Consider the following 27,198-nt stretch of genomic DNA (forward strand, 5'->3'; position numbering starts at 1 on the left):
CTTCGTGTGTGGGTTATTTGTTAAATTTCTCAAGACACGCTGGCAATTATCAGCGCTCGGTGTTCACGACTTTTCGGGGATATAATTCCCGGAAAATATTATAAGTTATGATATTATGTATATTAGTATATTATGCATATTGGTCAACGTGGTGATCGCCAAAATATCACAATCTTCCCAAAGGCCAAATCCACTACAACCTCTACACTTTGGTGTATGCTCCCTTAAAAGGGCCTTCGTGTGCGGGTTATTTGTTAAAGTCGTGAGTTTAAATTAAATGAACAGTCTCACGAGGTGACTATTCTTTTTATTGATACTGGAGTTAACTGGTTTATCACTTGACAATTAAAGCAAGTCACGTGCTATCTACATTCTACAATAAAACAAAAAAATGAAATTCCAGAACGAAGTGATGGGTAAGAATTAAGATTACGCAATTAGAATGTAACAGTCACAGATCGTACATTATGGCTCACTGTACACCTCAATACGTTCCCAGCCTCATGAGGATATGTGTATACCATAACTAGCTCCTACACACTCGCTCCTTTACTCTCTACTAGCGTTCTTCGTGTATGTTTGCAGATTGTATCTGTGGACTTTGCGACTATTAGATGTTACTTTGTTACGTACCCAGGGAGTAATTTATGTATTAATAATATTTTGATTCGTATTTGATCAGACTGTTCCTGGTACTCCTGGTACTCCTCCTTCAGTGTAACCTGTAAAACTAGACTCAACACTCCAATCAGATACTACCCGAGACCACCAGACCATGTTTCCGTACAAAAGTATGTTCAGACTGTTAGTGACCCTCAGTGTCCTCAGTCTCACAGTTATCTCCCTCCTCCTCGGTCTCCTTTCTCTCATCACCCCCGCTGATTACTACTCTGATCCTGATGCTCTAGATAAAGCTATATTCTACGGTAACGCCCTGTTGAGTAGTGAGCTGTATTATGTGGACGATGCCAAGTCTTTTAAGAGTAGGGTCTTGAAAGAATTTGAGTATAAAGAGAAATTAGCTTTGTTGTCGGATAACGAAGTGAAGCAACTGACAGAAAAATATTACAGAAATATTACAATTCAGTGGAGTCAGCGGGACCTATTACCGAAGTCAAAGCCCTTATACGATATTCAGTGTTTAAGCTATCTTGACAAGGACTACGATGTGACAGTCTCCGTTATAATCGCATATAACAACGAACTATCAGTGCTTCTCCTCAGAACTATAACCACCGTCATTCACAGAACTTTACCTAAATACCTAAAGGAGATAGTTCTGGTAGATGATAACAGTTCGTTAAATATAACAGAGGAGGTATTAGACTATGCAGCAGATCACCGCATTCCGATTAGATACCTCCGTAACAATGTGAGAAGAGGTATTGCTGGCTCCAGAATGAGAGGCGTGAGGGAGGCTGCTGGGGATGTTGTGGTTATACTTGACAGTCACATGGAGGTAAGATTTAAATTACATGATCCTGGATAATGCTTGTTTCAGGCGTACTTTTATTTGCTCATTCAATGCTTGGTTGTCTTTCCTTTCTAATTTCATATTCTAGTATAGCACAGTTAAGTTGTGCCCTTTTATTAGCCCCCACTTCATCAGGTTAATGATGTGTGGTTGGAACCTCTACTAAGTGTCATCACAACCCGCCCCAAATCAATTGTCGCCCCAATGTTACACATGATACAGGAGACTCAATATGAGGAGTATGGTGATCTGTTACCTAGCCCTTACGGAGTACAGCCTCAGAAAGGTGTGGGTATCATTAGTATGTATCCATATTCCGGGGATAGTGACCCAGATCGCAACAGATGGGACCCGTTCCCTTCTCCTGCAGTCATGGGAGGGGGTCTGGCTGCTTTCAAGTCTACTTTGTTAGAGTACTATCCCGGTAGTATCCAGGGTAAATCGTGGGGAGTTGAAAACACGAGGCTGTCTTACAGGATATGGATGTGTGCTGAAGGTGCATGGGTAGCTCCATGTAGTCAGGTGCGTGGGATTTGTTTTGTTTGAGGGCAAATTGGTTTTACAATTTGTTCTTTGTAGGTTGTATTTCAATCTACTTAGCTTTCCGCCTTTCCTGTTTGTTATTGAATGTTTTAAGCTCTGGTTTCCATGAGATGAGATTAGGTTAATAAGTGAAGACTACTGATGTGATAAAGCACTATAACTCAGTGTTCTATTGCTGTTTATTCTATTACTATTAATAAGTATATAATTAATTTAACTAATAACCTCAGGTACTTCACCCTAACAGTTTTGACTGGAACCTGAACCGGTACTTCCATAACAAATCACAGGACTTATTTCCCAAGCTCGTCTACGAAAGTGCTGCTGAACTGATGAACTTTTCTGAACTTGACATAGAAAAAGAGAAGATAATCAGCAAGCTAACGTCTGATGAACAATACCAGAAGTTGATGTGGGATATGTCAGATGAGATAAGATCAGGGTTTAACCCCGATAAACACAAATGTAGGAACTATGAGTGGTATAAGAAGGAAATTATGGTTGATTATGTTTCCTGGGAGGCTGATCAGTTTGATTTTGTTGGAGAGGTAAAGTCAGTGTACGACAACAAACTATGTCTAGAACATGACAATGATAGGGTAGTTATACTGTACCCTTGTAGAGTTAAAACTCCAGATGTAGGCGATAACCATGTCCACGGTTTCACTAAGAATCATAACGTTAGAAACGGTTACAGGGATGGTCTATGTTGGGATACTGCAGGATCGAGCGAAGAGAAGGGTGTCATCAAGATGTTCCAATGTCATGTAAAGTCAGCTTTTGAGGAGGAGGGCTTTGGCTCGCAGAAGATTATATATGACGAGACTTCGGCTCAGATAGTTCATCCTGATACAAAGAGGTGTTTGGAGTTAATCGATCATACGACTGTTTGGTTGATGAAGTGTGATAAATCTAAGCTTGAACAGCGCTGGGAAATAGATATAAGCCCCTGGTTCTAGAAAGTTCTAGAAATAAGGCACTTGTTTTTTTGATCCTTCATTTGTTGGAGGATAAGCAATTGAAATTCTCTCGATGATAATTTAGCCTGTTTATGCGTTCATCGGTGATTTGTTTTTCACTATAGTATTTAACTATTGATGATTTGATCACCGTGGATATTTTAATAATTCATTAGTATTTAATTTTAACTGTAGATGAAAATTTGCAAATAACATTAAATCACGTGTTTCATTTATATTTTTATAAGTATTGCCACCACAATTAATGACCTGTAAATCCCAAAAATCTGGAAGTGGTCTTTTTCAAAGTTTTCAAATGTAAAACGGAAAATGAAATTATTGCTATCTTACGATTGTTGGGAATTGTTCTCATTCTTGCGCCAACTTTTAATATTAATTCTCCTTCTCTACCCTTAATTATTCTTCTCCTCGTTGTATAATAACTTAAACTAATAAAATGGAAGCTCGTGATACCAAATTTAATGACAAACGTGTTTATTATTAATGGTAGAGAGGCTCCAGGAGAAGGAGTTAAATACCCCATGAGTGAGAATCAGAGCTATTTCTAAGAGAGATCTAAATGGTTGCCATGGTATCGCATGCTCCCTCATGGAGTTCAAATTACCCACAATCTAAATTAGCCTGTAAACATCTTAATAACATGTCTGTCTCGAATAACTGAAATCATTCAGTAAATGTTTATCTTTTCATAAAACACCTGATCGTGGAAAACAAACGTGACCGCCAAGTTTAAAACATGCAGCTTCGCCGAGAATGTATCTGGAATCTAGATGTGCCCTCTGTTCACATTTACTTCAGTATTTATCCCCAAATTCGATCAAAAGTTTCAACTGTGTTGCAACTCACTGTGTTACAACTCACTACCATGAACCACAGTCCACACATTTGGTGGCCGTTTCACATTCACATTACTACAGACTATAACATCACAGGACACACAGTAAGAACCAAGCGAGTATTCCCTATTTTAAACCATGATCTCACGTCACATTATTACAGGAAGCGATCTGCACTGGTCCGAGTGTAATCCTGAGCTCGGAAGAAACCCAGACACCTCGCGTCTCTCAGTGTGGAGTGGGAGTTCAGACGTTACCAGGGAAACGGGCCATTACCCGTACTACTCACACCCAGACTTGGGACTCACCCCAGATCCATACAGGAAACAAAGGAAATACTGGTGATCACCTCACCTCGCAAGTTAAGAAGGTTAGATTTATTTTTTATTTATTGATTTAATAAATCGTATAATTATATATTTTAAGTCAGTCACGTGATGTTTCTTCTCGTTTGTAGAAACTTTGAATTTTGAAATTTACTGAGACTCGGTTTACTCTAGTTTGAATTACATTGTGATTATGAAGATTACTGAGAGATGAACTTAATTCATACTACCTGACTGTAAATATGTGATCGAGTAGGTGTGAATATTCACAGATATTGTTCTAAATTAAAAATTTGAAATTTGAGGACTCTGTCATAATTTACAAACTCATGATAAAATTCCTTTAATTCACGAAACAAGACCCCTCCGTGCGGACCAAACCCAGTGGCGTTACGTTGCCTGTTTGCGTCCCCCTGTTGGCGCACCCTCCCCTTTTGGCGCCCCTCCCTAAAATTGAACAAATTAGATTATTTTAGAGGATACGCCGATAAATCTCTAAAAAAGTGTGTTTCTAGAGCAAAACGCGCAGTTTTGCTAGTACACTGTAGTCTGTAGGTAAGTTTTTCCAAATTGTCCCACATTCAAACGACGATTTGGCGCCCCCCCCCCCTCTTAAGATGGCGCCCCTCACACAGCGGCCCGGAGTCGGCGGGGCCCTTCGTTACGCCACTGACCAAACCCTCGGATTATCATTTACTGCTGCTCATTTCTCCTGCTGTACTGGATTTAATTCGCATAACTAAACGATATTGTGATCTACTTAAGTAAGATTTACATGACATGTTGACGTACTGTTCCGCAGACAACTGCTCTATTGTTTGTCTGGTAATCATTCCGTACACGGTACAGACAGTACGGTGTTCGCTGTGGCACTAATAATGTCGTAACACAAACATGCTATAGTGCACAAACATGCTATTGTGCAGTCTGATGGAATTGCAAACAAATTGAATTTTCTTTTCAGACTGTAACCGAGTAAAGTACCCATTTTGTGAAGGGTTGATTCTTGAATCTTAATAGATTTTATACTAACCTTGTCTGAATCAAGACAGAATTAAGATAAGTTAAAAATGCACACAGAATGTGCCCCCCCCCCCCACCCCCGCAACATCTCGGTTAGATTAAATGACTTGTAAACAATGCAACTAGCAATATTATAATCAACTTTGGGTCTCTGAGTACAGCTAAATGAGAATATCGTAGATATCTTATTATCTTCGAGATATTCAATATAATCTCTTAGATATCTACGAGATATTCAATATCTCATAGCCACCTCCATTATGCCCTGATCGTCGGAGAAGATTGCTGCATTGTTTCAGAGCTTGTCAGGTGGGACCACGTCTAGCTGCTAACTGAACTTAGTGTAGTATGCGCATAATACACTGTGTGGTGGTATATATTAGCACTATGTTGGGGTGTGTATTGAGGGGGTTGTTGCTCCAGGAAGCTAATAGTGACGGGTACCTTTTCTACTAGTGTACAATGTGTGTGAGGTGGCACAGTGTGCAGAGCAAATACAAGTGTGTGCGTGCATGTTCTTTTCTGATATCTTATCACAGGGCAAACTTCATGTATGGTCATTGGTTTAGGATCAAGGATAGCCATAAATAAAACTCCGAGCATAACCGGAAAACAAAACGAAAATACTGCGCGGTCTTAGCTGTTCGGTGAAACTCAGATCAGTTTTCTATCTGCCACTCATTATTTGTGACTAGCTGGTTTGATTCGAAAATATTATTATGATCCGCCGTGATTTTCTGAGTATTGAAAGAGTTCATCTGATTGAACGGTTTTCTGGGAAAAGGTGTCGAGAAACACTGGATTTGATTCAATGATTTTAATAAATGATATTCTTACACAATATCTATCAAAGTTGAAAGTAGTGAATTTTCGTTTCTAGTGATTTAACATGCAGAGGACACCGTTCATTTATCAATTCAAATGGATAAAAATAAATACAAAATTAAGATTTAATAAAAACAAAAAATAAAATATCACAGTTGAACTCCTCAAAGCTCTAAAGATCAGAACACTGCTGACCCGCCTCAATAACCCTTCTCTGCCTCACAGCACACATCTCCTGGACATTACCCCGCACCTCGCACGTCTCCCCGGATCCTATACTAAACACAGTCTCTCTAACCTTACTAAACATCTGCCTCACAGCTCTCATCACAGAGACATTATCATACAACAAGGGGTTTATTATAGAGTTAAGTGGGAGGATGATTATGGAGGATAGCGCGTACCACTCTGTTGCGTCCATGACGCGTGTGTAGTGAAGCGCGCAGAGGATGATAAAGGGAATCCAACAGATGGTGTCGGTTGTTATCATGATTGTTATCTTTCTGTTCAAGACTGTGTTTCTAACATTTGATTTCCGTCTTGTTCCCTGGTTCAACCGTTTAGCCGATATGTGTGTTACAATGCTGATGTAGAGGTAACACGAGATAATGATGATAAAGCAGACCGAGTTGTTAGCTACAATCGCTAAACTAAAGAACTTCTGAGGGTCATCCTCTCTGACAAAGTATTTAAACAAGCAGACCCCATCATTACCGTAGAAGTTGAGTCTCTGTCCGGTGATGTGACCCCTGTGAGAGGAGAACATGTCTGCTACCAGCCTCCGGATCATCCTCCAGGACAAGGTCCCTGTTTTGTGGGAAGTCTCGTAGTACTTGTCTATAATGTCGATATGCTGCTGTTTGTTGGGTGCCCCAATAAACATGGGGTTGTTTGTGTAAGTGAGGCCGTTCACAAAGATATCCTCGAATTGGGGGAGTACGGGGACGACAGCTAAACCCACTGAAACTACAATAACTGTGATGGATACTCCTGCTAATAGCAGACGAGACTTCAGTGTTATATTGCCCCCAATTGAAGGGTTTTGTACACAGACAACCCTGAAAGCACTGAGGAATGTCATTGAGTAAAGAGACAGCAAGGATGAGAAAGTGCTGACAATACCAAGGATTACACAGGAGTCTCCAGTTAACCAGTGGAACCTGTCTTTACAATATGATCGGTTATCTAGAGCCGAGTACCTCTTGTAGATTGTGTCCACGTGTGATATCCAGATTAGATACACACCAAGACCTAGATCACCCACTGCAATCAGGAAAATTAAAATCAAGTTTACAACTTTGATACATGATTTGGTTTTAAACAGTTCGAATATTGATCTTGTGATTGCTAGAGTGTTGAGAATAACAGCTAATATCCCAATAATCCAAGCATAAACCGACATAAAACCTCCCTTGATGATTTGAGTTGAGCAGCGGTCGTTACACTCGTCTGATAGATCCTCACAGTTAAACTTACCGTCACAGTAACTAGACACAGGAATGTAAGTACGTGAGGAGTTACACTTGTAGCTGTTAGCACACACACCCTCATCAGCCCCATCCGGACAATCCTCCGCAAGATCACATACCTTATCGTACCGGATACAGTGCCCATCAGGACACACAAACATGTCAGGAATGTGGTATATTGACTCCTCTTTCTTCTCTACAAATGTCAGATAAGGTGGTCTCTGAGGGGGTGATGCTACTGTGAAGGTCCTGTTTGGGTAGATATCTTTACAGGAGTTGTGAGGTACGGGAGTAAGAGGACATGATATAGAGGTGTCAGAACAGTGACCACTACACGCTGTATACACGTATAGTCCACCATACAGCGCGGTACAGTCCAGTGGCTTGTTAGGATGTACCAGATGTATCGAAGACTCTCCAAATATCACATCAGGATGATGATATTCACTCCCAGAACAGGCATTATCCTTACTGAAGTGTATCCCTGGCAGACAGTGACCTATCCTGATATCATCAGTATCCCACGTGACTTTAGACCACACCTCCACCTGATCACGTGATACCTCACACACCTCGTTCTCGTTCCCACAAGAGTTAATCCTGTCACAGAGATACGCCAGAGGTATCTTATCAGTGTTATCAGGCCCGCAGTTGTAGTAATCTAAACAATCCACACCCTCCTCCGTGTAACTATCCTCATCACAACTCTTCCAGTTCTCCAGTTCCTCATCACTGTTATCAACACAGTCCTGTAAACCATCCCCTATCCAGTATACAGGGAACTTCAAACTCTCCCCCCTCCTGGAAGGGAACCTTCTGACACAGGTCCTGTTCACGGTAAGCGAGCACGTATCCAGGGACTCGTCTCTACCATGCGCGCAATCCCTCACGTTGTCGCACAGTTTGTGTCTGTGTACAACACAGCCTCCTCCTAGATCTACACAACTGCTTTCTATCCCGTCATCACAGATAGGGTACCCCGCGCAGATCACATGGTTTGACAGGGTTGTTGGGTACCCGCGCACTGCGCATGTCAGCGCCTGATCATGTGTACAGTTCAGATAGTTACTGTACCCATCCCAACATAGCTGTCTGTACTCCAGTGTACCAGATCCCTGCTGTGTCATGGTTACAGAACATTTGTTCCTGTCATTGAGACCTCTGATTAGCTGACCTTTTTGGGTGTCATAGTGACTGAGGCATGTTTCATAGTACACTGGGTTCTCTTCACAGTAACTGAAATCTTCAAAATTATTACAGTCTTTCACATCGTCACAAAGCTGATGGTATGCTAAAAGTTTAGTAAAATTCCGTAAAGTAGGAGGATTAGTCCAAACTTTGATGGTAACATTGCAGGTAAATCCACAGTTATCCTCGTCCATCCCATTCTCACAGTCTCTTTCCCCGTTACAGATCCTACTGGGATGTAGATAAGAGAACCTGTCAGAGCCTGGCCACAGTTCTGTGACACAGTACAGTCCTGTCACGTGATCTGAACAGTTGGACTCGTCCCTACAGTTCCCACAGTCACAGATCCCATCACACACCTTGTCAGATCTGATCTTATCTGGCTCAAACTGATCTAATACCGTATCTTTATCACAGTGGTTATTAAGTTTATCATCACATTTACGAGATGTAGTAGGTACGGTAGTGTTGTCGCAGACGTACATTTCCAAGTCAATACCTTCACAAAACATCTCATCAACTTTAGTGTTCAAACAGTCGTCTTTCCCGTCACAGATCAATGACACGTGACTGCTGCTGTTAAACTTTCCTTGTGTTTCACAAACAATGCTCCCGCACAGACTCCGTTCATCTGAATTCACATGAAATGTTGGTGTCTCAACCGGATCATAGCTCACTAAGTGTCCACAAGCCTGGTAAAAGGAGCTATCATTCTGACAACTATTACTAAAAATAGTAAAGCCATGAGTGAAGCTATCACTAAGTATCTGGTAGCTCTGTGTGGCGTTGTTGTGGCAGATGTAGTGGTCACCGTGTAGCTTATCACACCTTGTTTTTAGGAAGTTATTCTCCTCCACTAACCTACACTGGTCTGAAATGGTAGTTATGTGTTAATAATATGTGGTCATAATAATTATAGCCTATACCAGGTACTAATACCGGGTTTTGCTATTTTCTAGTCCTGCTATCAGCTATACAATGTTCAGTTAAACACTCGTTTGAAATGGTAGTTAAATAATTTACAAAGAGTCTAATAAAAGGTATTAATATGCCTGGTCATGGTAGTGGTGAACATTATAATAATACCTTAAGTCTTAATTTAGATGTTGTTATGTAATGGTAGTTACGCGTTAAAAACGTTTGCTTAGAAAGAGACCATGGCTATTTAAATCAGAAATGACAGATATATTACGTTTTGATATCATATTTAGTTATCAGTATCTGCGAGAGTTAAGCTTTACCTGGTAGTGGTACTTTAATTTTGATACAGTGAAACGTCAATCTCCGGACCAGTTAATGCCGGAGCAATTAGTATATTACCAAACGAGTGAAGTTGGTTTATTAGAATATTCAATTTAATATTTTTAAGAAATTATGACTTGAAGTAGTTAAGTGGTTAATATTTAATGTGTTTTGATTGCAGTTCTGGGTAATAGTTTCAGTTTGGTGGTTTTAAAAGGGGTAACTTGTGCTACAGTGATTTTATGATATTATATCCGTTCGTTTTGCTAATAATAATCTATTTTAAGCTTGGTTGACTTTTTTTAAAATATAAATTTAACCGAATTGGCAATTTGGATACATTTTTTTAATCATGTATTGGACTGAGTCCAGAATTATATTATAATCACTTCTTATCCTTTTTTTTTCCTTTTTTTTAAAAGAGAGGCTGGGCCTGGTTGGCCCACGAGAGGATAGCATATGGATGCTTTGCCTACCTCTGGGGTATGGCAGTCCTGTGGGAAGATGCCAGTGGAATCAAGATGTGTAATCAGGGATGATGGTAAGTGTTGTGGGGTGTGTCATAGATAAACGCTTAAGTGGTGGTTCTTATCCTTGAAAACAAGTGATAAATATTTTGCTGTTTTTGAATACAGGTATTATTCCCCTGGCCCTGATGAGGATCTAGCCATATTTAAAACATAACGTCATTAGGTTTGAAATAGTATTTAAGTATTGAATTCAGTGCTATTTATTAAGAAGCGGAGACATGAGTCTTGGTCGCATAATAAGATACAAAATATGACGTCAGGCACTCGAGATTCTTTCCAGCCAGCGCTGAAAAGATATTGATATTTTATTAAACTGTTTACAAAAAACCAGTCAATTTAGTAACAGATGTTTCCATTATATTGATACAGTACGACGAACGAAGATATATTATTCTGGATAACTTTCTACGTCTTTCTCATAACTCAAAACAAAAGGTTTCAAAATTAATAAATAAAATAAGTAAACAGTCTACAGTACTTATCATGCCTTTTTATTGCTTTTGTCTTTTGTCTGGGGGCCACTACGGGCCAGTCCCCAGTCGATCAATCACAATGTCATGATCAATCACAATGTCATGATCTTAAAATTTCATTGGATAAGACGCTTCATGATCAAAACCAAACGCCGCTGACCAATCAAACAGTTGTCTGGTAGTCTAGTCGTTCTTTATAAAGCAACTCAGGGTTACTGTTAGCTTATTTTTCCTCGGTTTTATCAGTTTAAATAGTCATGACAACAGCGACCGCAATAGAGGGGATGAATTGGGATGATAATATTGATTATTGTGACGTGCCCCAACATAGTAACGGTTTTATTTTCTTTCGACCTGGTATGCAGATTCGGGTTCAGCCACAATATAAAATGCGGCCTGAAGAACAGTACGAATGCCTCCTAGAACAGCTAGAACAGCCTAGTTTCAAGAAACAGCCTCTATATCCAGGGGAACCTCATCATTATGAAGGACAACCGCTATACCCAGAACTAGGAGAACTTCAGTACGAAAAACGGTATCTAAACAACAAAGAACACCCTCTAAAGAACGAAGAACACCTTCTAATAAATAAAGAACAGCCTCTAAATAATGAAGATTACCTTCTAAATAATGAAGAACACCCTCTAAAGAATAAAGAACAGCCTCTAAATAATGAAGAACACCCTCTAAACGAAGAACAGCCTCAAGCTCATTCGGAAGATCAGGTGGGCACTGGGCATTTCTCTTTTCTGTGATTTTTAGGTGTCTGCACTATTTCTGTCATAAACATTAAAAATTAAGCTTAATTAATCTATTAATGTTATGAATGAGGGCTGGATAAGGGTGGGGTCCCCAGGCCACCCGCCACATGAGCAGTAATTGTACAGTTCCAGCGGGCACCACGGTTTATTACTACAGTGAAGCTATTAAAATCAAGATTTTGAATGTCTGAACAACCTTGACATTCCTGAAGAGTTAACCACACCCACCTTCGCTGAGCTATATCAATTAATCAAGTTTTATAGTTAAGTGGAGGTGTGTTTAAAATTTGTCACATACGATCTCAATTTTCTCTGAAATCGTTTATAAATACCTTCCCTCCGGAGAGAGATAGAGAGAGAGAGAGGTATTACGGTATTACTCTTGTTTTCTGCTTTACTTGTTAATTTAGACGAATGTCATTTTATATGTTTATTTTTAGCATTTAAATTAGTATAATATAACCCGGTCGTGTTATTAGTTGACTGTGAGGGGGGGGGGGGGCATGGCATAAAATGGAGAATTACTCAAGGGTTTTCCATTTTCCCCATAGAAAAAGTCTCCATTTTATGCCATTGGCCCCCCGGCCCCCCCCCCCCCCCCCCTCTATGAGTGTTGTTAACTTTAGTAAGCTTTTAAAAATAGAAACATTTAGGTTGTTAGTCTAAAGATGAACTCTTTCAATGTGGGCCGCCCTTTAGTGCATGCTTTGCATTCCTTTTAAATGACTTAAAAACTACTTAACTCTCGCAATATGCACTGCACTAGATGAACCATCCCTAAATTTCTAAAAACTATCAAGATTGTATCATAAAATATGATGAATTTACAATTAAATTGATTGCAGTTTATGTCGCCTTGCATTGGTTGGGAATCGATTAAGAAATACGAATAGTATTCAATTTCATGTGTCAACATATTTTGATGCTGGTAGGAAGGTGAAACATATTTTTGTCACGTGCAAAATATATGGTTCACGTAATTTACCTTCCCAGTCTCCAGATAATAATATATATTATGGTCAATAATATATATAAGCATCATTGGGCCTATATTATTTAGTATCTTCATAAATGACATCATTTATGCCTGTAACCTATCTAAGCCCTTTCTATTTGCAGATGATGGTGCACTATTCTTTGATCAAACCTGCAGAAGCACATTTATAAACATGAAAATAGAACTTATGACAATCTTTAAATGGCTCAGTGTTAATAAATTATCACTCAATGAAAAGAAGACTGAATTCCTATTGTTTGATTCTGTTGATCAACATGATGAATTAACCATTGAATGTAATGAGGTAACTTTCACAATCAAGGAGTGCAAAGAGACAAAATATCTTGGCCTCATTCTAGATAGTAAATTAAACTTCAAAAGCCATGTAGATTATATTATTAGGAAGGTCATGAAGAGAATTGGTGCCATGTATAGAAGTAAAGCACTGCTTCCCATTAAATATAGGAAAATGTTTGCCAATGCACTCATGTTGCCACAATTCGATTATTTAGACACGATCTATTGTAGAGCTGGCAAGACAAAACTTGCTGAACTTGACACTCTGTACAAAAAGGTAGCCAAAATAGCTCTCAACGTTCCACAAACAGAGAGCAGCCTTAATGTTTATAGAGACATGAAATGGTTACCACTCCATCTTAGACGACAACTCCATCTGTCAAATTATATGTTTAGAATCATCCATGACAATTGTCCTACAAACTTTATGAACAAATTTAGCTACATATCAGGAGGTAGTAGGAGCGGCGAAAGCTGCAACCTATATGTTAATAGATCAACATCACATAACAACTTTCAATACTTGGGGGCAAAATGTTGGAATAATGTTCCAACAGATCTACGAAATCTGCCCGATGTTAAAAGCTTTAGTGATTCGTATAAGAAACAGCTACTCTCATCCATAACAACAGACCCTAATTATACCGTCGACAATTCATATGACAAATTTTACACTGCAATCATAGTCGACGATAACTAAGTATCTTCTAATTCTTTTAAATCTGAGGCATATATAATTGACATGTATCGAAAGGATATTCCCTTTTTTACCACCTTACCATTCTGATTGATTTTTCACATGACTGACATGTTTTAACTGGAGAAGGGGTTCGCACAGTGGTAGTTTTATAAACCACTTTTAATTTATTGACGTATTATACCTAGTGGTAGTTTTATAGACCACATTTAATTTATTAACTTATTATACTTAGTATTTATTTTTGGTGACTGTATCACCCAGTTTTAACATTTGATAATTGTACAGTTTATTGACGACACATTGACTGAATGTTATTTTATATTCTAATCTATATTCTAGATATTTTATTTATTTTTCAACAGACGACAACTTCCTGTTTTTTTCTTCTATATTAGTTACTCATATCTCTTGTACAGACTGTTTTACAAGGACATTGACAGATGATACTCACATTAGGCATTCATTATTGCATCTAAATTATTTCACTTGCATTAGGTTTAGAAATTTATTCTCTGGTTAACAGATTTCAAATGTTTAATTAATTTGTAGTATGACAGTAAGGTATATAAGAAGTTATTTAATTTTGCTTGGGCTACAAGCAATTGACTATTGAGGTTTAATGATGATATGGAGTTTGAATTTTGTATAGATTTGCACTGTGTGGTTGGGGCATTTTGCATAGTAAATATGGTTACTACTCCTATATATCATATTATTTGATTGGTATTCGATTTCTGATTATTTCCCTAGGAATTTGATTATTATATCTCAATTTGGCTTTGGGTAGGGTGCCCCGCTAAAAGAACTGGATTCTTCCAGGAAGCATCCCGTGCACAGAGCTTGGTCTACATATATATTAAATTATTAAACATTCATTCTGTATGTGCACGAAAATTTATTTCAATCAATAACCTGCGCTTGGAGTCATATCGGTGGTTGTTCCTCCATATTGCCCAGTGAAAGTAGCCATAGTAACATCAGTGTAAGGTTCCCAAGGTTGGGTTGAAGGGGGTTTGAAGTCGGCGACGTTGTTAGGATTTGTTGGGAAGTAAGAGGAGTTATTAAGGGAGGAGGAGGAGTTGAGGGAGGAGGAGGAGTTGAGGGAGGAGGAGGAAGAGTTGAGGGAGGAGGAGGAAGAGTTGAGGGAGGAGGAAGAGTTGAGGGAGGAGGAGGAGGAGTTGAGGGAGGAGGAGGAGGAGGAGGAGTTGAGGGAGGAGGAGGAGGAGGAGGAAGAGTTGAGGGAGGAGGAAGAGTTGAGGGAGGAGGAGGAGTTGAGGGAGGAGGAGGAGTTGTTGAGGGAGAAGGAGGAAGAGTTGAGGGAACTGAGTTGTGGTAGAGCAGATAAAATGAGGTACATAATCAGCAGCTTCATTACATTCCTGATCTAAAGTGGAGGTTAGATTTAGCTTGGACAGTTCTTAGAATCTCTAGACAAATAAGAGTAATAGTCGGTACAACAAACACATTTACAATATTATAATAGGTTACGTGTATTGGATGTTATAGTCTGTACTTTTATTATTAGAAGAGTAATCTACCAACAACACGACACATTCTGCAATCTACACGTGCGTAATTTGACGCTAATTAATAAATCCTCAACAGAAGTCTGCAGAACTAAATGATTATGATTAAAAACAAATGAGAAAGCGACAAGTTTGCATATTATGGCAAGGATCCTATAATTAACAATTATTATATTAAGGCGGACTGTTAATCAAGTTGAACTTCTAGTTCACATTCTAGAACCTACTTCTATCACAACTACCTACACAGGGCTATAACACATTAATTTAGCTCAACAAACTGATCGTAAGACGGGAGTTGACTATTGAATGTCCGCGGAACAAACTATTTCCATCTGGTGCTCCTTTCATGGAACTGTAGGGGAATATAAACAGCTAATGAGTTGTTTGTTCAGAACTGTGAAAAAGTTTGAAAGCGTTTGAAAAAAAGGAATATAATGATATTGCTTCCTGGCGGGAAATAAATGTTATGTTTTGTTTCTGGAAGTCAGTGGAAGTAGCTTGTATATGATAATATTATGATTTCTAACTCTTCTAATCGAAAGATACACCAATATTGAATACTAAATATTGAATAAATAATTTGTTGCAGCAAATAAATTCGCTGTGTCAATGTTAAATTTTATTTATTATGTATTATAATTTATAAAAGCGCTTTCCGTAAACCTTCTCCCTATCTGCAAATCAAGCAATTTAATCAAACGAAGTTTAATGTACCGTAAACATTTATGATATATATCATGCCTCTTTACCAAGTGTAGCGATCGTAAGGTAAGCTGCAGGTCGTGGTACAAAGTAAAAAGCAGCCGATAATAAATCAGGTGACAGTTACCATAATTTGAGAACCCGACACATGTCAAATATTAGAAGTGAAGCCGACAAGGGCCGGTTACCAGATTGGAACGAGACTAATTATCCGCAACCTGCCTCTTATTATTAGGATGATTTTGATGAACCGGTTCCAGTAACGATCTCTTAGACATTCTACTTGTCAGATTGTTATTCTATACCATCGTGAGCTGCAAGCTAGTTAGTAGTTGGTCATTAGTTCACCTGTTTAGACCGCCAGTTATTGTCTGGATCATAGTACCTCTCTACTAGGGGTGGGCTTAAGGTTGAGAGGGAGGCCTTCTTGTATGGGTGGAGCTCTCAGATCCAGGAATCTGATATTATGCTCCCCGTCCCATCAAGCCACTGAATGTTATCAGCAATGTTTACAATTGTCTCCAATGATACCTCTAGACGCTATGTCGCCGGCTCACCATGCACACTCAGTGTCCTTTACACTCACTTCAGTGTGAGCTCCAATATTATCTCAGCCCTTTATCACTGATATAATGAGGTTATCTGTCTAGTCAACTTGATCTTATAAGTCGGTTGCAAGTTTAGTTTTTATTAGAACATGTGACTGGTGGTATTTATCTGTAGTTGTGCAATCAGCCAATTATAATAATAATATGTACTTATACAGTATACACTGCAAGTGCACCCAGGGACAAAAGGATTTCGCGATTATTTTGGCCAAAAATCGCGATACCGCGTAATTTAACAGGCTATACATTAAACTACACGTCATAACATTTGTCGCAAATAATGGGAAAAATCGCGATTCCGTACATGCCGCCATTTCCTTTTGGCCCTGAGTGCACCTGATATAATACTGTATATTGTGTGATAGGTGCTGCAACTAATGATGCCTTTAGAATATGTCAACATTTTAACTTGGTCAATAAAGATTGAAGGAGCTAGACTGTAAACAGTGTACAGAAACTAAACCACCTTGAAGTCTTGGAAATAAATAAAGAGTAAAATAACCATTTAAAGTAATTAAAACACAGCAAACATGGGCACGTATAGTAATTAATAGTCCTGGCAAAATATAACAATGACCGTAAAAAATAACTCATAAAAACTTAAATTCAACTTAATATAGAGAATGAAATACACAAAATCACGGTTTCAGGAAAACAATTGTGTTGTCCCACAACTTAATCTCTTACACCACATGTCTTACAATGAAATAGTTAACACTTAATTAGCACATGTAAACTACTGTAAAAGCAGGCCTTCTAACCGACAAAGAGTCTACAAACAAAGCTTTACACGTCTGAAGAACTCAATCTTCTGTATAAAAACACAATATGGATGTAAGGGGGGCCGGGGGGGGGGGGGGGGGGGGGGGGTAAGAACACGTGTTGTGTATTTAGGTGGGGGGCGGGGGATGTAAGAACACGTGTTGTGTATTTAGAGGGGGGGGGGCTGTGTACTATTCTCAAATGTACATCTAACTAGCTCAACCCAGTAAAAGAAACAACGGCGTACAAAATATAGAGAAAAGAGGGTTGAATTTTAAGTATTACCAGACACCAATTCAATCTGAGAATACAATACAAGAATCCTAGTCGGTTATATAGCGTTCTACACAGGTACCACAAACCACTCAACTAAATTTCACATGTGCGTTTCCAGGCTCCCTCAGTAATGGATTTTATAATAAGAGACTAACGACCTACTGATGGAGCTGTAAGTGGTTGCGAACATTAGGATTCTATTTACGTGTCCACGTGTTCGAAACTGGAGTGAATTAGTGAAATAAATGCTCTGCTGTTCGGATGTTAATATAGAGGGATTTCTCATCACTGCTGGGGTTTACAACTTTCTTACTGGATCATTTACAGAATTTGTGACTTTGTGATTTAAATGATATATTTATGGTACACAAACTACATGACGTGTAACTACTACAACAGCTCAGCAAGATCGATTACAGTATAGGTAACTGTTTAAATATTATAGGTGTATTATGTGTGCGTAGATATGATGAAAACAGTTTATTTGATGCTAACTTTAGAACATGACACACAGATGAACAGTCTTTACAACTCGAGACATGTCCTGATCTTGAGTTTATGCAGATTATTGTAGATAATTAATCAAAAGATACTGCATTTTAAGTATCAGTATTCTGCATAAAATGAATCTGTCTACTTGTAAGTTTGCAAAGTTATTTAAATGTTTAAAAGATCAAAGCTCTATCCAGACAGTTGCGTCTCAAATACAGAACTGATTTAAACAGTTAACATTAACAAAGCAGTAATGAAAACGTCATGCTATAATTCGACTCGTATAATTTAGCAGCGTTTTCATCGACTACACGCTTACAAGTAAGTTTATTGGCTGATCTAAAAGTAATTTTATTGGTTGGGACTGGTTGGCTTTGTTTATTGGTTGGGACTTGTTGGCTTTGTTTATTGGCTGGGACTGGTTAGCTTTGTTTTAGTCTTGTACGTGCCCCGGATATGGAACATGGGTTTTTATCACTGACCTTACTGTGAAACTGAGACGCGTGTGTATTGTACCTATAGGAACACTGTGGACAATGAACAGCAAACAGCTTATCATATGCAATATTGTATCTTAAAGTACACTCAAATAGTTTAACAGTACACTTAACATTCCAATGTGAAGAAGTGTTAAATTAAGGTGACAATTATCTTAAAGCGTACTTTGAGCTCTCCTGTATTTCCATTTCTGCTAGTACTTAAGTTCCACCTATCTTCACCTCTACTCGATAAATTCTACTCCTGTAAATACATTTACCCTCACAGTTTACAGCAGCGTAAAACTTACTGTATGTTGTACTTAGTAATAAACTATAAACTTAATAGTTAACCTCGCCTGCTCTCTATCTACACACGTCAACTTGCTGGACATGTAAAAAGATGTGTCTTGTGTTGCTGTGTGGTTACTAATATTCATTGTGTTACTAACCGGTAAACCGGTTATTTTCTAGTAACTAGCTGGTTAGTGGTTACTCTCTGGTAACTAGCTGGTTACTTTCTAGTTACTAGCTGGTTACTCTCTGGTAGGCGGGGTAGCTGTCCTTATAAAACTTGTTCATTGATGTAAATATCAATATAATACTGTCCTTCAACCTGAATAAGGAGGATAGTTACACGTCGCACTACCCGTATCTTTATAATGTTTAGCGTGATATCAAACAGCAGTGAGTTTATGAAGTTAATATATAAGTTTACTGACTTTTGAAGTTAATATATAAGTTTACTGACTTTTGAAGTTAATATATAAGTTTACTGACTTTTGAAGTTAATATATAAGTTTACTGACTTTTGAAGTTAATATATAAGTTTACTGACTGCTCGATTAGAGCGCAGCTTGAGTTAAACTGTGTTTCTTCAGAAACTCAACGTTCTTCTATTTATGTACGGACAGATCTTAAAGCTCATTTCACGACTTAAACTCTAAATGTGGGAACTTGTTAAATAATAACAACTTACATTTGTCTGTTTGGCCTCCCATTTTAATCCTGTTTAATTCTGCGGTTTTGCAGTTTTAAAATGTTCACAAAATGGAAATTCTCAGTTTATTCTGAAATATTCCAGATGATTTATTTTAAAGATATAAACGGACTTCTAAATTTCACATCTTATTTTCACACATCCTGTATAATTTATGAAACTTTTAAACATCTGATCTCGTGTTCCAGGCAAATCAAGAAAGGTTTTATTTATAGTGTTTATTACTCACAATATCATACACTCGTGGCATTTAGCAAGCGTTACCAATGTTCTGGTAACGTCAGCTAAACGCCAGGAGTGTATAATCACTGTGTACATTGTATGTCATCTTGCATACTTAGATTGAGAGAAAATAACGCAAAACAAGGTTTTATAACATTTCTCTCCAAATTCCACACACTCTCAAATTCACTTACTCGAGTTAATCAGTATACTAACAGTTGTGATTGTAGAAATCAGATCACCAGTTAACACATACCACTTGTAAACAGATCACCAGTTAACACATACCACTTGTTTACTATGTGGTTACTATGGTTATTATTGTTTCTGGCTTTCTGGGCGTTTAAGAATTAAAAAAACTTTCACTCATCTCACAGAATCTCACGTGTTATAATATGTACAATTTCAGTTACAAGATCAGTTAGGAGAGATGAGAAAACAGCAGACATTAATTGAAAAGAGTTACGAGAAACGGTTAACCGACCTCAGAGTACAACACGCTCGTAAGTATTTTATATTGTACTATATTTTAGGAACTTTCCTTGTGTTTTGTAATAAAAATCTTTGCATTTAGAATAGACGCACAATGTTTCGCGCCACGCTATCTAAACTACCTATTTTGTACGATTCATCGACTATTTTCCCGGAGCAATATAATATGTTGTTTCAAAACAAATACTCTGGGATCAAGTATCAATATGATACGTGTAATAATAATATCTGCATCAGTTGTATTTTAAGTACACATTGAAACCGGTTAGAGTGCCACAGTGCAGTCAGCTTTATCTGCCAATACTACTAAACTGTGAACATACTTACGCGGTCATGTTAAAATTATACTGCTTCCTTAGCGAATACGAACATTTTTATCAAGTTAAACTTGTGTGTATAAATTATATTTGCACTATTGACTGACAAGCATGATCCGCTTTTCTACTTGATGAAACTTTCTAAGTTGTTTAGTTTTATAGTACCACTTTATTGCAATCGGCTGATTCTTGAAAGTTGTGGATTTGACGCCAGAAAGTCTTCCTTTGAATTATGATTGTAGAGTTTAAACACTATGGTTACCTTAACACTATCTGTTTCATTGAACGTCAGTTAAGCTTGTTTTACTCTAAACTAGGCTCAATGATATTGCCACCTCTTTTACTGCGGTGTAAACAATCACTGTTAAATACACATTAACAGCCGCTTTATATAATTAACAAATACGAGGTTTTTATATCGATAAGATTGGCTTAGGATGTACAGGGTAGTAGTAGTAGAGACAGGGTAGCTGTATTTACAAAAATGTAAGTAATTACACATTAGCTCTCAGCTCAGCTCTGTCGTTTAATATATATTATAATTAAGGGAAACCGTATTGTTATTATAATGGTCTATCAAGAACTAATTAGTTAATGAGATAGTTTGATAACTGATAGTGTAAACATTTAGCACGTGATCAGATGTGTGCTCCTTGTTTATTGATGGTTGGTTCTCCTCAGCTCTTCACAAATCATTGTTATTGCTGTGCCACTGCACCCATGACACCCAAACTGCACTGCAATCTTTGACCAGTAAAGCCAACTTCTGAACAACTATTCACAATTTATTTTATTTCTAAGAAGAGTCACACTCTGATGCCATTCCATTCCCAATTCAACAAGTCCTTAGCCTTCTGAATTATAACGTCTCCTTATTTAGTAATATAATGTTACAGACATTAACATGTGAAAAAGAGAATCAGCTGTCTCTCCATTCTGAGCATACACTTGGTAATTGAATTGTGAGAGGGTTGGTAAGTTAGCATGTCCCGTTAGATGGTGGAAACTCAATCATGTGCCATCCTTATTGAGTTATGAACCAATTTAGTAATTTCTACATTCGTAACTTAGTTACAGGGTCCTATCGAGTGCCTTTCTTTAGTGGAATTAGCCTTCTAAATGCATTTCATCTGTCTAGAAATCCAACTATTTTACGATGAGAAATATTTTGACTGGAATTTTCTCGTTATAAATTCTTTCAAGTCTTACCCTAACTTAGTCAATCAAGGTCAACATCTCTCCTATAACAGCAGGATGTCATAAAAATAAAGGAGAATAAAGGAGGCATCCGCTGTGTCCTGTGAAGCTGTGAATGACCAGCAAATCAGTGACTTGGATCGTAAAGTAATGAAATGTCCGCTCCAGTATATGATTTAATTATCAAGCATATTCTTTGTTCATAGCGCATCCAGGCCAATCACAAAACAGGTCTTTTGTTTCTATCTGCAAATTGCTACAGAAATGTCAATTTCTTCAGTGTTGTGTAGCGCGCCAATGATACTTTTATCGATTTATGGCGCACACGCACGAACTTATTGTCGCTCGCGCGTAACATGACATGCGCGATTTAATTTGGTAATCAGTAGATGTTTTCTTCTCAAGATGTGGGTACGTATGTCGCTTTTCAAAACTATGGTTATGCGCAAAAAGGTAGGTGCGTGCGCGAGTTTACATAAATAATACTGTCAGGAGAAGACTACCTGGAGAAGGCCTTGTATTGTATGCATATTGATTATTCTTTATGGTTCCTGAAAAATAGATATAGGCTAGAATTTTCACCCATGATATTGATGGGAAATACCTTTAATAAACAGGTAACGAACAGTGCTTTATTGAGAGAAGTTTCACCAATACAATCAACAATGATAGATCTCCACCACTCAGGATATACTAGATACTGCCATAGTGCATATGTATTACTATCATGCTTGGGAACCATGCCACAAGATGAAGATGATATGGTCCGGTAACGGTAAAAATGGTCCGGTTACGGTCGAAATCTCAAGGTACTGTTCCTGGCTACAGGCTCTCGCCTCTCATATTGAAATTAGTAATGAAAAGTTAAGTGGTCAAACTGGTTTTGGTGAAGGATGTAGATTTAAGAATGTGGGATGTGAATGTTTTGAATTGATCCGCTGCTTTAACTGGTTCCATGGAACACCGTAGTTACTAACTGAAAGTGATGAATCTAGGAATAAAGTTCCGAGCCGATTTCTTCATTTAAAGTTTGAAAAAAATCTCTTCAACTGTAGAACTGACTTATTAATCCTAGCAGGTAATTAACTCTGGATCCTCATCACATTGATTCCATTCTGAAATTCTAACCATAAACAAAAAACATTAACAGATAACTCCGTTTACCATTTGACATATTCCAGTGTGAACGAGGCCTTCCCCGGACAAAACCTTGAAGGCAAGTCTTCTCTAGCTGAAGTCCGAACACTATAATTTATCTGATAAAGTGTATTACTAAGGTGCTCTGCTGATAATTGTAGTAAAGTAATCAATAAATGCCAAAAAATGACCTCTGACGAGGCTCGATCAGCGATGAGCTAGTTCACTCAAGCGGCCTTAGCCACAATGCTACGAGGGGCTCAGCAGATTTACAATATGTAACTCTATAAAACTATATAAAAATACGCGCACGCAAGTAACTTTTCGTTATTTATGGATCCGAATAAAAGCGACATACCCACAATTCTGAGAAATAAACCTCGCGCGACATAAAGCGACATAATCGCAATTTCGCCCACACATTTGCTAGAACACCTCCTCTTGGTAATCGATCATTATCGTCAATCAATTGCCACACTACCGTTTTTTCAATCAAATGCAATTGCTAAGTCTCAACTTCAAAGTAGATTGAAATCATGGCTTGTAAGAGATTAATTTTGTCGCATACTTCTAATTTTCGCATCGTTATTTGACAGAAATCTAAATTTCATTCTTTAGATTACTTAGACACACGTTGCAACCCCTATTCGCGCGAAAGGTCGGCCGGCCGGAGTGCACGCTTCGCGTGCACGAGAGAGGTATACAACGTGTGGCAATGATTACATAAACATACATCTGATTTTCAGGAACGAACGACTCCTTGAGCAAAACTCATTTTTCTCAAGAGCAGTTGCTTGGGAACACTGTTCTGCAGCTCCAGGAAGAAAACATCCAGTTACGAGAGCAGGTGTCTTTAGCCAACAATCGTACAATGATTATATCAAGCGACGACGTAAGTTAATGAGTTGAGACTTGAGAGTTGCCCTAACTGAATTATTGGGTTGATAAAAGTCAAACTATATGTACTTGCAGCTGAGTAGTTGAATTCTTCACACTTGTCTAGGCTAGATAATGATGTACGTGGGCATAATATTGAATTGTGTTTCATTTCATTAAGATGTTCGTTTTTATTGCAATTGAATCATGAGATTTAGTGTAGGTCATTTCTCTTTATCTGCGTCTTCCCACTCAAATGAGTTAGTGAATAGAACAGCAAATTTTTCTCAATTTCAGAGCGACGATTTTAATCAATCCGGTTTCTGCTGCGCACCAGGAGTAAGGAAAAAGAAAAAGAAAAAGAAGAAAAAAGGTAAATCAGACGATATTCCGAACCCTTACGGTCTTCATTCGAGCGAGAAACAGGCCGCTTTCTGGAACGGCAATAATGGCAACCCCACTGGATCAGAGATATGAACATTTTATTTCTGTGCCTTTTTATGCCTACAAAGTACAATGTACATTGTGAAAGAGTGAGTGGTTCCCTGTGGACAAGTGTTATAGTAGTGGGTTTATGTCAGAGCTCGATAAGATTAAGTAAATTCCTGTTTCCCTGTGCACCACCTTGTGGAATTCAGGTGTTACATGAAAGTGTTTCAGTGGTGACAGTTCTTAACCAATCAAGTTGCAAACCAGGCACCATGACCAGCCGCAAAATAAATTTGGTTCGTTCTACCTTACCTCAACCGTCTTATTATACTGTTGAACTTATTCAGATTTTTATTCCTTTTTGCTCGAATATTGCCCGTCGGACTAAAGTTAGAGCTATTATGCAACCATTGAGTGGAGTAGATAGTTGGATCACTGTAACTTTTCATGTTCAGGAATTTTTAAGGCTATTATCGAACTGCCATTTCTCTTTAGATGTACAGTGAATGTTTATATGATTGCTACTCTTGTTTTAACTTTAATGTTTGTTTGCATTTTAGTTTGTCTTGCTGAACTGTGTCTGAGATTCCAAATACACATTCTTTTATATGACCCACTTAGGCTGTAATATGTGTATTTTTAACGTCAAAGTGATTTCATTAAGTCGGATACACAGAGTTACTTTTTATTGTTATTATCGATATCGAAACGTGTGCTAGCTCATGATTTAATAATAGGGCCGTTTCATGTATATGATATTATTTTGTTGGGTAAAATTTACTTAAAAGCCTGTCGTGGCATATTTATTCGATAGGTTCATGTGAATCTTTGGACAGATGTATTTAAATCAAATTGAAATAATTTTATCAGAATATATTATATATATAGGAATATTATCAGAACATTATAATATATTATCTTAGAATCGCATTAAAATCGTAGTATGAACATTATTTCAATTCAACCGCAATGGTCGTATTTCAATACAATATGATCTAAAAAGCTTAACTTTAAAGTTTAAATGCGCATTTTTATTACACATTAACTTTCAATACATGATACATTTTGATCATGTTTTTACAACTATTATGAAATGAAATGAAATGAAATGAAATGAGGTATTTATATCCCGCTCATATGATTAACCAACAACACAAGGAAGGTGGTTAACCATGTCAGAGCGGCTGACTGTGAGTGATGTGAGCAAATGTGTAAAAATGAACAAGATTATAACGTAATATTAATATAAGACCAAGACAAAATTAAAACATCTTTTATTTTAAACCACACTAAACTAAAAAGAAGCAGAGACCATACAATACATGTAGGTATAATAAAGGTTAGTACAGTGACAAAGAAAGGTAGAGAACTTAGACATAAAATGGAGTGCGGTAAGAGATAAAAGCCAAGGTGTCTTGCAAAATGAAGACAAATGGAACGAAAAAACATCAAAACTGATTATATAAATGGTTCTTTAACATTCGCTTGAAGCAGTTGGTATCAGTAATACATCTCAACATCAGTGGAAGAGAGTTCCATGCAATCGGTGCATGGCTTGAGAAACGTCTGTCATCAACTTTGGACTTTTTATTCTTTGGTACCTTGAGCATGAGATGGTCACCACTCACCAGGTCTCTTCGACCTGGTCATGGTCATGGTGTTTGAGAGTTCTTTATCCGCTATATCCAAATCCAGTAGTGCTTTGAGGTAATCAGGTGCAGTACCGTGAACTGATTTGTGGGTTAATAGACAAACTTTAAAGAATATTCGTTGGTCTATAGGGAGTATGTGGGCCTTCTTATAGAAGGGAACCAAGTCCGTGGTTCTGTCTTCTATGTTATAGATGAAACGAACTGCCCCATTAAGGGTGGATCTAAGTTTGTTTAGTCTGGTCTTGGGTAGATTCATGTATAGAGAATTACAGTAATCTAACTTAGATATAACCAGTTGTTTCACCAACATCAATTTAATGCCTTCATCCAGGTAACGACCAATAGTTCTTAGGTTCATCATTGTCCAGCTACATTTCCTTTTGACATTATTGATCTGTCTTTCCATATTTAAAGTTTCATCAAATTTGACACCCAGACTCTTCCAGCTGTCTCCTTTGCACTCCCAAGAGTGATCCCTGGGGAACTCCAAACAAAAGCTCCAAGAAAGAAGAAAGAGTATCATCAATCTTGACACAGAAATGTCTTTTCTCAAGGTAGGACTTTATCCATTGCAGCGCACTTCCAGTAATTCCATAGTCTTTCATAAGCTTTTCCAATAAGACTGTGTGGTCAATGGTATCAAATGCTGCACTTAAGTCAAGAAGTACAACTATGACAACATTCCCAGCTTAAATTTCTTTGTTAAGATCATCACACATTCTTACAAGTAATGTTTCACAGCTGTGATTAGGGCGGTATCCAGATTGGACTTCTGAGTAAAGGCTATGATTCGTAAGATGGACATTGAGCTGGTTTAGTACAATTCTCTCTAGGATCTTAGAGAAGGCAGAGAGGTTAGAGACTGGTCGATAGTTACTGAGAATATCAACATCAGCATTTTCCTTTTTCAAAGTCGGCTTAATGACAGCTTTCTTCATATCCGAGGGAAAGACTCCAGTCTTCAAGGATGAGTTCAATACGTGGAGTAAAAAAGGCGTTAGTTCATCAACACAGTTTTTTAAGAGAAATGCTGGGATCGGATCCAAGCAGCAGAACTTGTTGGACATCTTTGATACCAGGTCTTTGAGTTCATCAGCTGTTATCTCAGAGAAATTATCAAAGATGCAGTCTTTATCAAGAACATGATCTTTGTCTTTGTCTTTGTCTTTGTCTTTGTCTTTGTCTCTGTCTTTGTCTTTGTCTATATCTTTGTCTTTGTCTTTGTCTTTGTCTTTGTCTTTGTCTTTGTCTTTGTCTATATCTTTGTCTTTGTCTTTGTCTTTGTCTTTGTCTTTGTCTTTGTCTATATCTTTGTCTTTGTCTTTGTCTTTGTCTTTGTCTTTGTCTTTGTCAGAATCTTTTCCTTC

General features: G+C 37.9%; 2 protein-coding genes across 2 annotated transcripts in view; both read left to right on the forward strand.

The window, feature by feature from the left end:
• The window catches only part of LOC134817088 (uncharacterized), an 84,168-nt gene extending 58,382 nt beyond the window's left edge, over nucleotides 1-25,786 (forward strand). Inside the window, exons 5-8 of the mRNA XM_063826195.1 lie at nucleotides 3,997-4,203; nucleotides 20,141-20,234; nucleotides 23,621-23,766; nucleotides 24,048-25,786. Of these exons, the coding sequence (XP_063682265.1) occupies nucleotides 3,997-4,203; nucleotides 20,141-20,234; nucleotides 23,621-23,766; nucleotides 24,048-24,227 (627 nt within the window). The 3' untranslated portion in view covers nucleotides 24,228-25,786. The remainder of the gene's footprint in view (nucleotides 1-3,996; nucleotides 4,204-20,140; nucleotides 20,235-23,620; nucleotides 23,767-24,047) is intronic.
• Nucleotides 200-3,193, forward strand: LOC134817084 (inactive polypeptide N-acetylgalactosaminyltransferase-like protein 5). Its single transcript, XM_063826188.1, has 3 exons — nucleotides 200-1,459; nucleotides 1,610-1,996; nucleotides 2,248-3,193. Exons 1-3 carry the CDS (start codon nucleotides 776-778, stop codon nucleotides 2,974-2,976), a joined length of 1,800 nt encoding a protein of 599 aa, XP_063682258.1. The 5' UTR covers nucleotides 200-775; the 3' UTR covers nucleotides 2,977-3,193.
• Nucleotides 25,787-27,198: the final 1,412 nt, after the last annotated feature.

Source organism: Bolinopsis microptera, chromosome 6, assembly GCF_026151205.1.
Source record: "Bolinopsis microptera isolate Bmic1 chromosome 6, MBARI_Bmic_1.0, whole genome shotgun sequence".
In the NCBI taxonomy this organism is placed as follows: Eukaryota; Metazoa; Ctenophora; class Tentaculata; order Lobata; family Bolinopsidae; genus Bolinopsis; species Bolinopsis microptera.